We start from the raw sequence: 12,201 nt of genomic DNA, 5'->3' as shown, positions 1-12,201 counted from the left end.
ATTTTTGCATGGTGAAGGAGCACCAAGAGCAAAGTACTGGCCTCAATAGGCTGCCATGTAACTCGAAAGTTTAAAGACAACTTGTTACCTTTGTCAGTGCACTGACAACAGTCTGTGGAAGGGTAGGTTCATTCCTGTATGTTAGACTCATAAACCTTTTGCCACCATTTAAGTAGCTTCAGATAATCTCTTTGGTATGTGCCAGAGCAGAGTGAGCAAACTGCCACTGGAATAATGCAGCAGTTGAAGCTGTCAAACATGTACACTTCCTGGGGTTTCCCGCAAGCAGTCATACTTAGGGTTATCACAGGGAAATCTGAAATTCTTACAAATGGAAGGCCTTATTTAAAAAAAAAAAAAAAAAAAAGTGAAATTTTGCTTTTTTAATCTTGAAAGTAAGACAGCTGGAGTGAAAATGAGCTCACTTTCACTCAAATGCAAAAACTACAATTTTTGAAATTCAAAGTCCTGTTCAGATACGTGAGAAATGCATATTTTGTCATGTTTTGATGTAAAAACTACTTTATGAATTTCCTTGGGGTTTCAAAATGGCCTGAAACAAAATTGCATTTTTTATGAAAATACTTGCTATTTTTTGTACAATCCTTTTTATGGTATAGGACTGAAAGCAAACACTTAAGAAGTAAATGCATCTGTTTCCTTAGTAATGGAAAATAAGGGAGCAAAATGAAAACCACAAACTAGAAGTAGTTTGCAAAGGAACCTGCTGCCAGTAAATACAGCCAGTAAACCAGCAGAGCTCATCCACCTTTGCACCCTGTCAAGTCAGTCTTACTTCCAAAGGTCACTGACTTAATACACTCAAGGTATGTCTACACTGCAGTTAGACACCTGCAGCTGGCCTATGCCAGCTGACTCGGCTCCGGAGAAGGGTCTGTTTAATTTTGGTTTAGATGTTATGGGGACCCTGCCACCTCGCAGGGTCTAGAGCCTGGGCTCCAGCCCAAGCCCGAACATCTATACCAGTTAAACAGACCCTGAGCCCAAGCCCCAGGGGCCAGCCGTGGGTTTTTAATTGAAGTGTAGACATACTCTCACAGTTGGGTTTTAAACTCCCAACTTTCAAAACCAGACTTCAGGTTGCATCCTAGGAAACTGAGGCCACCTCTAGGTATTCTCTGTTCTCCATTCATGGCCTGGAGTGATAGGTTCCTGTTTGACAGGCAGGTCCTGTTTAGAAGCACAAAGTCTCTTCCACAGTGTGCAGCACTTTGCAGCTTAATCTTGTATTCCATATACAAAGAGGTATTTTATAGATAGAAGATATTTAGGCAGCCAGGTTACAAGTGATATGATGGAAGCCAGCTTCATGTAATTGCTGGAAGTGCAAGGAGGACTGGGGTTTGGGGGAGAGATGACAATTAGGAGTTAGGGTTTATCTCCAGGAGAAAGTTTAGTCACATTATGTGCCAGTTAGCATCTGCTGAAATCTACTACACCTGCAGGCGGGGTGGCAATTGGTGACCAATGGTCTGACCTGTTCCTAAAAGTTGCTGAGCTCTTGCAGCAACTCACATGGACTTCAGCAGGAGCTGCATTTACTGTACTCAGTACCTCTCGGGATGCAGCCCTAAATCAGGATAAAAATAGCAAACTAGGCTGAAAGGATGAGTGAAGGGGTTGTGGAGAATCCTTCAGACTGAATTGGCTAATGGATTGGATAGTCAAGCAGAGTTGTTCAGATGCTCACAATTATCTGTGCCTCTACTAGTAATGCTGGAGCTGATCAGTTCTACAGAAGGTGGTGAAATAATACAGATGAGAGGTTTACCCAGATAAAAAGTACATACACAAGAGGCTCTGATTCTCCTCTCACTTGTGTAAACAAAAGCGTAATAGATTTATACAAGTGTGAGAGAACCGGGTACAGTGTATATGAATGGAACAGAGAATAAATAAACCATATGGAGTCTGATTTTTCGTATTTACACGTGTAAATCAGGAATAACTCCCTTGAAGTGAATGAGGCTACATCAGTGTAAAATCAGGCAAGTGAGAGGTAAATCAGGCTGCTAGTATAGAGTCCTGGAATTTGGTGCTGACTAAAGTTACTATCCACTATGTATAGAGGGAAGATTTTTGGTTGCAGGAATCAGTTAACAAGTGGAAAAGTGTTTGGATCAGAAAATGAAGTTTGTTTTTAGTGACGTTTTGTTTACATCTGTACACATCTACTTCATGTAACTTGACTGTTTAGTTTCTGGGTCTGATTTGTTTGTGTTGGGTTTTTGTAGATACTGAGGGTATAAATGGAAGAGAAGAATCCGTGAACCTCAATGATGCTGACGAAGGATTTTCATCAGGAGCTTCCCTTAGTAGCCAGCCAGTTGGGACCAAGCCTCTATCGTCCACATCCCAGAGGGGCAGTTTAAGGAAAGCAGCAAGTGGGCGTTCAGCTAAGGATAAAGAAACATCATCTGCCACTAAATCCAATGAGAGCCCTCGAGATGCAGTAGCTCGGAAGCAGTACCTGCACCAACCAACTGACCTTACTGCAGAAACAATTGAGATGACACCTACAAAGAAACACCTCAGCTTGCCTGCTGGGCAGGTGGTACCAAAAGCCAGTAGCTTGAGCCTGATCCGGACCGCCAGTGCTTCCTCCAGTAAATCATTTGACTATGTGAATGGTGGTCAAGCAGCTTCCATTGTTGGGGTTGGCACTGAGGGTGTTACTAATCTAGCAGCTGGCAATTCCAATCGGTTTTCAACTATCAGTCTACAGGAGGACCGGCTAGGCCAAGCTGGGGAAGGTAAAGATCTCCTTACCCCAGGGGCTCCCCTTACCAAGCAGTCTCGATCCCCAAGTTTCAATATGCAGCTCATATCCCAGGTGTAGCTTTGACTCCCCTCTTCCTCTTTAACCAACAGACAGTTCATCCTTGGGCAAAAACAAGAACCTTCATCCCACAGTGTGAAAATACTGACCATTGTGATCTCATTTGATTCAGTTTAGATATCATCCTGTATTTTGTATGAAACAGCAATAAATCTCCCCTCACTCCCAGTCCCCACCCCTCGTGAACATGGTTGTGAAGCAGTATAAAATGTACTGTATGCCTTTTCCACACCTTCCTTTCTCCTTGGGTGATGTGCAATCCATCGTAGGCTGATCAGTCCCATTTCAACACTGTGAGACTGGTGATATTGGAGGAAATGGTGAATGTGATCCCTATGAGATGATGCTTTGGCTTTGTTAAGAAATAGAAACGGGTTAGTTTTATCAGTCTACAGTACTGCAAAGACTATTGGATCATGATTTTTCTTAGAACCAGGAGTGCCTCAGAGATTCTAATGTGACTTTGGACCTCTCTGAGTTTGTGCAATCAATTCTGGGGGAGGGGAATGTCATTGTTGCTCCTGGCTGACCAATGCACTTTTCCATTAAAATGAGAATTGTTCTTTTCCTTCCCCACCTTCACCTCCACTCTCCTACTTCTGAAACTCTTCCTGTTCAACAGTGGAGACATGCCTATTACCAAGTCGTTGCCCCTCAGATAAAGAGAGGGCTGTAAGTAGAGAACGTAGGTCACAGTGTACTACTTATGGCGTTGTAGCCATATTTATGTTATATGTCTTCCCCTCCAGGACACAGGGTCATTCTGCTTACACACTGGAATGTGGAAAGGCCAAACCTGTTGAAATAATTCAAAAGTGGGAAGGAGAGATACTTTCCCAGAAATAATTAACTACTAGCTCTGCTTCTCTTTGTGTGAGGTGATGATCACTGAATTGAAACAAGCGCATCTTCAGGTAAACAGAGGGATTCTCAGGCTGCATTCTGTGGTATCATAGCTGTTAGGGAGCCCCTCCTGCTTTCTTAGGTGTTCCTAGCTCAGTCACAGCATAGATTAAGAAATCTGTAGTCCAGACATAATCCTCCAAGGAGATGCATCAGGGATTGAGATAATGGTTTGCTGGAAACACTGAAGCGTCAATGTGCAACACTTTCTAGAAACAATGTTGGTATAACGGGGTACTCAGTCTTTTCTCCCAGAAGGACCACACTTCACTGCCTTTGTATTTACAATCCATTGCATTTTGTAAATATTATCTGATCATTTTGCTGACGGAGGCAGGCAATCTCCTAGAAAACTCTGAACTCATGCCATTGAGCCAAGTCCTGAATCTATGTGATTGATGTATGGGCAGCAATTGGTACCTGTGCTAGAGATCACTACTTAAAAGTACATTTCTGATTACAAAGGAGGATGTTCATCATATTTTAGCCTGTGTCTTTCTTTGGATAACTAAGGAGAAAAGAGGAAGCTCAGTCTTTTTTCTCTACTCTGTTGTGACCTGGAAGTTTACAGGCCATTAACCCCTGGAACAGATTAGAGTTACATTTTTTCATTATGTAGGCACTTTTGTTTTATAATTTTCACTGTGAAAAAATATACACAAATGGCTACAAATAACAGGCTATCTTTTGATTTATAAAGATTGTACGAAATTCAGAACTAAAATGGCATTACATTGCTAGTGGTTATTTAATGGGTTGGTTGTTTAAATGTTATTTCGAGCTTTCTATTTTTCTCTTTTTAACGCCCTCATTTCAAGTAGCATTTTTCCAAAGTGATTTTCAAACTTCTAGTTTAAACAGGTAAAGGAAGACATTTTTATGGTTGAATGAGTTACTTGGTCACTTAATCTTCATATTTCACATTCAAAGAGGAATGATAACATTAAACAGCATTCAGAATTATGCCAAAATTTCAGTTAAACACAAACATTCAGTTAAGAAAAAGGAAAAAAACACTTTGTCTCTTTAAAAACTGCAGCTAAGTCGCAAGGACTGCCAGGGATGCATAAAGTGACAGAACAAAGACAAAATCAGGAGTAGCCAAGAGGTAGTGCCCTTGAGTAAAGTTGACCTAAAAAATATGTACTGTGAAAAATAGTGATGCTTCACAACATAGCAAGAGATGGCTACACTTGTCAGTTTATTTTCTAGAGTACTGGCAATGGAGACACTTGATATGATGGCTGTGGTTGTGCAGAAGCTTGTCTGATGTTTTTAAAGAGGAGTAGAGATGTATTCGGAACAGATTAAACCAAAAAAAGGAAATATTACTGAAGATAAATATAATTTCAAATTGATAAGGACCAAATTATTCCTTTATATTAGTTCTTGAGGTGGAAATGTAAGTCAGGCGGTCAGGCTAGTTTTGGAAGAATCCCAATATATTTTTTCAAGTGTTTATTATATATATATGTGTGTGTGTGTGTGTATATATATATATATTATAGTAGAGGTATATACAAAAAAATACATAGTGATGTTTGTTAGCTCTGCTATCGAGGTTCTATATTTTCCATTGTTAGTTTTCATCTAAGGGATTTATAACTCTTCTAAAAATTTTGCATCAGGCTAAAACTTAGCAAATAAATTTCCATATCATGATCCATTTCTTTTACAAAATGCAGTTAAACCAGTTCAGCAAAATGAAATAGTCCTGTGATTTCAAATGGGGAGTCAAATATGGGTGCTCAAATTTGAATTAAGATTTGGTCACTTTTTTTAAACCAGTTTTGCAGGTATTTAGTCCTTATTTTGGTGGAGTGCCTTTTGTTATATTTTATAAATCTGTTATAAGTATTCGTTAATCTGCTTTTGTGTATATGCACACTACTTTTGCTATAATATGCTTTTTGATAGAGTTCAAATTTTGTCCCTATTAACACCCTAGATGTTCCACACTATGGACTGACATGATACACCATAACTTGTCCAAAGGATCCTTTGAGTGCTTCGTGTCAGACGTTCACTGATAACCTCTCTGTGTTCTGGAATGACTCATCCATTAACACAAATGAAGCAGCCATTATAATGTGTCATGTCAGTGCTATATATCATTAATGCTTTTAGATGTGTCCATCAATCCACGTCAAGGTAGTTGTGAAATATGATGTACTGAGCTTCAGTGAACTTCAAAGTACTGTGGCATTAATTGAAATGGAAATGCTTGGGATACAAACAAAGAATAATCAGAGTTGACTTTGGAGGGTATTGTATACTACTGTTAAACTAAGTACAAAACTATTAAAATAATAGGTTTCTGATAACTGTGACATAGATTTAGACTTAAGTTCTTTATCCTTACCTCACTCTATTGTCTCTCCGTAATTATAATGCATTTGGTATGTAACATCATGCACTAGTTTTAGACCCTTGCAATAGTTGAATACAGTTGCAGTATACAAGAGGTCAGAATGCAGAATACGATATTCCTCCTTATCTGAGATAGTATATATGCACAACTCTGAAGTGGGGAACCATGGGTACTGTAGCTAGGTGTAGATACACATTTAAGTAAGGATAAATGTATTATCCCTTGATTTTAGCATAACTGTGTACAATAATATGCTGGCATTTGTAACTCATTTTTTTTCCTGGGGCTTCATAATTTAAGGAAATATAAAATAACTGGCTGCTAATTAAATCTTTGATCAGCTTTTAAGCTATTTTAAGTGGCTTTTTGGTTGAGCTGTGAGCCATTTTTCATGCAGGCAGCAAGATGACAAGTAATAGCTGTTTAAACAAATGTTGCAAGTGAAGATTAAATACTCTACTATCCATCCATTTAGTTTAGTTTTCAGAATATTGAGACTTTGTACCTTATTGTACATCTCAAATACAGATTTGTGTTGTCACCTTGAAAAAGCTTTTTTAGCAGTGTGAACAGCCTGTCCTTCCATTCTGTAGCAGTGAACATTTTATCACACCAGTTATGTATTATATCAGATATTTGTAGGGTTTGCAAATATAATAGTCTCAGATACATAAATCTGACATTTCCAAATACATTCTCATATTTCTCTTACTAGCTTTTAAGGTAATTAAAATCATCTGCTTTGACATTGGAATAGTGAAAATATTGTTTTCTGACAAAATATTTTATTTGCACTACTTTTGTGAATAGTAGAATGTACTGGGGAAGAGCTTTTTCTCACCATGTGAGGTTTGTGTGGGGGTAGGTACATACATTTGTCACATGTTGACAATCAATTGCCTCAGTTGTGTGTGTATTGTATATAAATGTAAACATATTAGAAAATTATGGGGGTAAGATCCACTACTAAATAGTGGCAAATACAAAGTGGGTTGCTTTACTTTTTGGATAACTAGTAATTAATTTTAAAACTTAGTTCAAGGGGGAAAAAATTCAAAATAATGATAAAAGGTTCACAAATATATTTTGAAGATTAATTTTGGAACAGATTATTCTACACTGAGGCGATTTTTAAATCAACAGTTTAAACTTTTTTGTCCTTCCAGATAAGCCAGTTGCTACCTGCTTTTAAGTTTTAAGGCATTTTAATTTTCTTAAACCTGGAAACAATTCAGACAAATGGATTGATAAGTAATTTCAGTTTGATTTTTTTTTAATCAAAAATAAAAAACTCTTGAAAATCAAAACGATCTGAAGATGGAAATGACCAAATTGACTTTTCAAGAAAAGAAATTTTTGAAATTAAGTTGTACAAAATACTGTCCCCCTAAATTGTGGAAAAAAGTGATAAATAGAATATGAGCTAAGTTATTATTTATTATGCACTGTACAAACAGAACAAAAAGACAGTCTTGATATTTTAAATACTAAATCATACAAACCCTAAAGTGTTGCAATCTAGCATTGCCTAAGTCTACGACATGTTACCTTAATATGTTAAACTTACTATCAAGTGCATTAGGTATATTTATTGTATCCATTGGCATTGTGAGAGTAGTTTGTATGTGGACAGTGAACATGTATTTTTATTTCTCGAGTCAGGAATGATTGCAGAACTCAAGGGGCAAAGCCAGAAGTAACCTGTGCCAGTCCATTCCAAACACGTAAAATAAAAAGGGTAAATTCACTGTAGTGTACATGAACTGAGTATTCAGCTTAAACCAGACCATACAATATTTGATATCTTGTTTGGTATTTTAAACTTAGTGTTTGTTTCTAGGACCTGGGCCTTATTGAAAATTCCCTTGTTTCTCCTCATTTATTCCTTATGGCATTTGGATAATCAAGGTTGTGCATTACCCGAACGTTTATTTAGATATTTTCTATGGCTGAAGTATAAATGAACATATAAACCCTTCTTTCAAAATTGTCATAATAGATCAGCTGAGAGCCCAGTATATATACCAGCCTATTACATTTTGATGGAAGACAATGGAGAGGAGTGGGGGAAACTGATCCGTCACTGGTACATCAAAACAAAACACCCCAAGTGAGTGTGAGAATAAGATTTTGCAAGGCTGGCATATATATGTTCATATGACCATTGCTAATATTTTTAATATGGCTTTTTAAAATCCTACCTTATTAAGCCCAGCTTGCAAAGCATAAAACAGGAAGAAAGAAAAAAGCTGTAGGCACTTAAAATAATGAGTAAATTTTACCTGAGGGTTGGCTAGGGTCAGTATCTGCGATAAGAATAAGTTCCATTTATTTTGTAGTTATCCCTAGAAGTCTAATACGGAGAACCTCAGATACAATCTGGATGAGAAATGAACTTTTATTAGTGGACAATCTATCCCAAGCCAGACCGTTTAATTCTAGATTTAACTAAATTAGATGCAAACTGCTGTTTCTGTTTCAAGATTTAGTGTGATCCCTATAGGAGTATAGAAAAGCAAATTCCTTTTTATCTTTCCTACATGCATGAGACAGTATACCAAAAGAGACCATTAAGGGACCAAATGTAATTAAAATGGGGTCCATCCTTCAATAAATTGTCCCTTCTAATGTAAAGGATTGCTTTTCTATTTCTGTGAGGAAACATGGATGGAAACAGTTGTACAGTTATTTTGAGATCCTGGACTACATTTTGAGCTAGGACTTTGTCAACTAATTATTTTGTCATGAATTCCTATTACAGGTTTACAAGCAGTGAAGTGTGAGCGAATAGAGCAGAAGACCCCTGTATTTTGACTGAATATTTCTGTCAAACTACATTTAAAAAAAATTGAATTTCCAAACAAAAAAATTAATCAGCTCTAGAAAAATCAAGTTAATTACTGAAATGTCTTCAAATGAGCAAATAGCTATATCACATCTGTAACATAGATAACTAATAGTTTAGACGTACCCTCCAATAAGACACGACTCCTTTATGGTGCTTTGTCACTGTATCTTTATTTCAGGTGTAGGACAATTGATCCTGCTCTTTTCCAGCACTGAATAGGAAATTTAACAGGTTGATAGTAGCTTCTCTAAGTAAATTAAATTTATTCTCCTTGACATTATAGGACTTAGGAGTGACAGAAAATAAGCTACTGAAATGTTTCCCTCCAGTTCAGACCATTCACTAGTCTTGCATATTTTTTTGTTTATGAAAAATGTTAATAGCAAAAAGTACATGGCTTCTAATTTGCAGTCAGTATGAGTTAGCAGTCACTCAGGATAAATTACTTGTCTTTGCAAAGTATTCATGGGTTTGCTAGTGGTCAAAATGTTTGTGTGTTCAGATATGACTTGGAAACACTACATTGCACTTTTCTGCAAGAAAACAGTAAATACTTTTGGGCAAGGGCATTACTAGTTGGTTATTTATGGAATGAAACCATGTAATAAAGTAAATAACCTTAAGAGAGTCATTTAACTGGAATCATTTTTCCATATCAAGGACACCAGACAAAAGCTAGTAAAGATTTTGAATAATTAGGTCATCTTAACACAATACATTTTGGACTTACTATGGTAGCTTTTATTTGCTATAAGTAAACCGAGGTACCCCATGCTGAGTTTTTTAAATTTGTAATAAATTCCTCTACTTTACAATGAATCTTTTGAGTCTTACTGTTCGTGTAACAATATAGAATTTGCAGTCAGTTTGACTAGCAAAATGAAACAATCTGCAAGGATTGAGAGAGTATTTTCTTACTGTTTCTGTCATACAAGGTTTGTTTCTCTGAACTAAGGTTTCTGAAGGATTTTTACTACTTTGGCATTTTATGTAATCTTATCATTGTCACAAAAGGAATACAGGCAGCAAATAACCTACTTTCTGTGGACAAATCTGTTTGGCAAAAGGGCTTGAATTGTGTAGATGCCCTTTTTTCACCAGTGTGTAACCCTGCATGTTGGTATGCACTCACAAACATTCAGGATATAGTGCTGGTGAAAAACTAAACAGAATGGGTAGTAAATGCAGTCTCTGTTGCATGATGTCCTTTAACCTGGGACCAGTGAAAAATCTTCATTCTTACAGAGCTGAAGATAACACACATTGAAGATCATGTTATTGGTGCATGTAAGCCATTATCTTAACTGTCTTACTGAAACTGGTTAATGCTGTTGATTGTTGTTGAAATGTGAAATGTAGTTACTGTTGACCTTGTATATATTTGCCAGAGATTAAAAAAATAAAGAATATTTTAAATCACTGTAAATAGAGATGTATAAAATGGAAAACAGTCTGCAATGCAGAAAAAATATATATATATATATATATACAATGTTAAATAAATATTGTGTTGTTTCTGGATGAATGTGTACACCTTGTGTCAATTCTATCTTTTAACCTGAGCATGGTTTTCTTGTTTAATATTTAGATTTGCTTCTGTTAAGGTGTCAGTATGTAGTGGATCTTTCTATACAGTTTCTTAGTGCAAATGGTCATTCATTTTACAAACTTAGATGATCTATGCTGAGCGCAGATACTGAGTGGCAAGGGGGGGGGGAGTATTGGACAATTAATATGCAGTATATCTCTGTCAACACTAATGGACCGTATTTCAGATTAATATCCTGCTAATGCCAATTTACCTGATAACTTTCCTTTGGTGTCAGTCTGTTGTGTAAATACTCTTTATCCCATACAAAAAAGAGTATTTTACTGATTTTATTTTTTCCAAGTAAACTTAAGTGCAGAGAGTAAAAGGGAGGAAGAAAGCCCAGAGGACACAGGTGCTGAGAAGATAAAGTGTATCATTCTGTTACTGTTTTACAAATGGAATTGCATAATAACCAAGAGAGACTAGTTCTTCTGAAAATACTGGAATATGCTTAAATCTTTATATGGCGCACACTCCAGGTGCTGCTGAGTTCAGTAAGCTAATTTTCTGTGAGCAGAGACAGAGGCCTTTCCACTATCTTGTTTATACAAATTTTATGGCCGTGAAGGAAGACTTCAGTAGGAGAGGGGGCTTCTGATCTAAATTTCAGATTGTGGAATCACTTTTTACACAAATAAGAACAGGAATGCTCTGCACATATCCTCGTTGAAAGCCGCCTTTTAGTCAGACACCTGCTTCAGCATGTAGAATAATGCTTCTGCTGTCATTAAGAATTGGAATTAATTTCAATACAGATGTCATTTCTTCATCTCTGACATGTAGCTAACTTGGGATGAAACATGGCAGCAGTTTAACAGTATACACTAGTTTTATGCTAGTTTGATCAGAAGTTAAGTAAAACATAAAGTTCACCAATCACTACTTTTAGGGAGGGAGAATGTAATTTCCAGAGTTGGAATTTGACCAGTACTCCCCATGCAACTTTTAGGAGACTGCTAGTGTCCTCCTTAACGATTTAACATGCCTTGTTGCTTTTTTTATTTACTTGTTTTTGTAAGCAACGTTTTTAGTGTTTGGGAGGGTGGCTTGCAAAGCGGGCAGGTTCCAGTCACCAAGAACAGAGTTGGTTTGGTATGTAGCGTCCCAGGTAATTTGGCTTTGTGGTAACCTCCAGAGCATGCCACATGTTGATAGTTGAAGATGTAACCCCATTTGTTAAATGAAATAAAGGGTAGGAAGCATTCGAGTAACTAGGATCATCATACATAAAGGGTTTCTGCACATGGCCTCGTTTTTGAGCTTCCTGTCTCTGTCAGGGCAGGGTTTTCAAATAACATGAACTGTCCAGGGCCCTCGGCGGGTCCTTTTGCAGAGCAGAAAGAGCCCCATGCGTCCATTCCCCTGCACCCGCAGCTGGTTGGTCTATAGTCCCCTGCAAACTACAGCTGCTGGATCCCACCTCCCCCACAGCGCTGAGGAAAGGGGGCCCTTAGGGAGGCGCTGACTGATGACTGTCGCTGGGTCCCGGGCTTGCTGCCCTGCCAGGGAGCCCTAGTGCCCCCGACCTGCAGTGATTGCCCCCTCCAGCCCCCCACGGGTGTCTTTCTGCTCCCCCGCCCCAGCGTCCTCCTCTTGGGAACCCGACCTCTGGCGCCCCTAAAGCTCGA

General features: G+C 37.8%; 1 protein-coding gene across 1 annotated transcript in view; it reads left to right on the top strand.

The window, feature by feature from the left end:
* Nucleotides 1-2,860, top strand: part of HYCC2 (hyccin PI4KA lipid kinase complex subunit 2) — an 88,874-nt gene extending 86,014 nt beyond the window's left edge. The window contains exon 13 of the mRNA XM_065413598.1: nt 2,256-2,860. Within this exon, the coding sequence (XP_065269670.1) occupies nt 2,256-2,860 (605 nt within the window). The remainder of the gene's footprint in view (nt 1-2,255) is intronic.
* The last annotated feature ends 9,341 nt before the right edge of the window (nt 2,861-12,201 follow it).

This window comes from Emys orbicularis, chromosome 11, assembly GCF_028017835.1.
Source record: "Emys orbicularis isolate rEmyOrb1 chromosome 11, rEmyOrb1.hap1, whole genome shotgun sequence".
NCBI lineage: Eukaryota > Metazoa > Chordata > Testudines > Emydidae > Emys > Emys orbicularis.
This window is presented reverse-complemented; position numbering and strand designations above follow the sequence as displayed.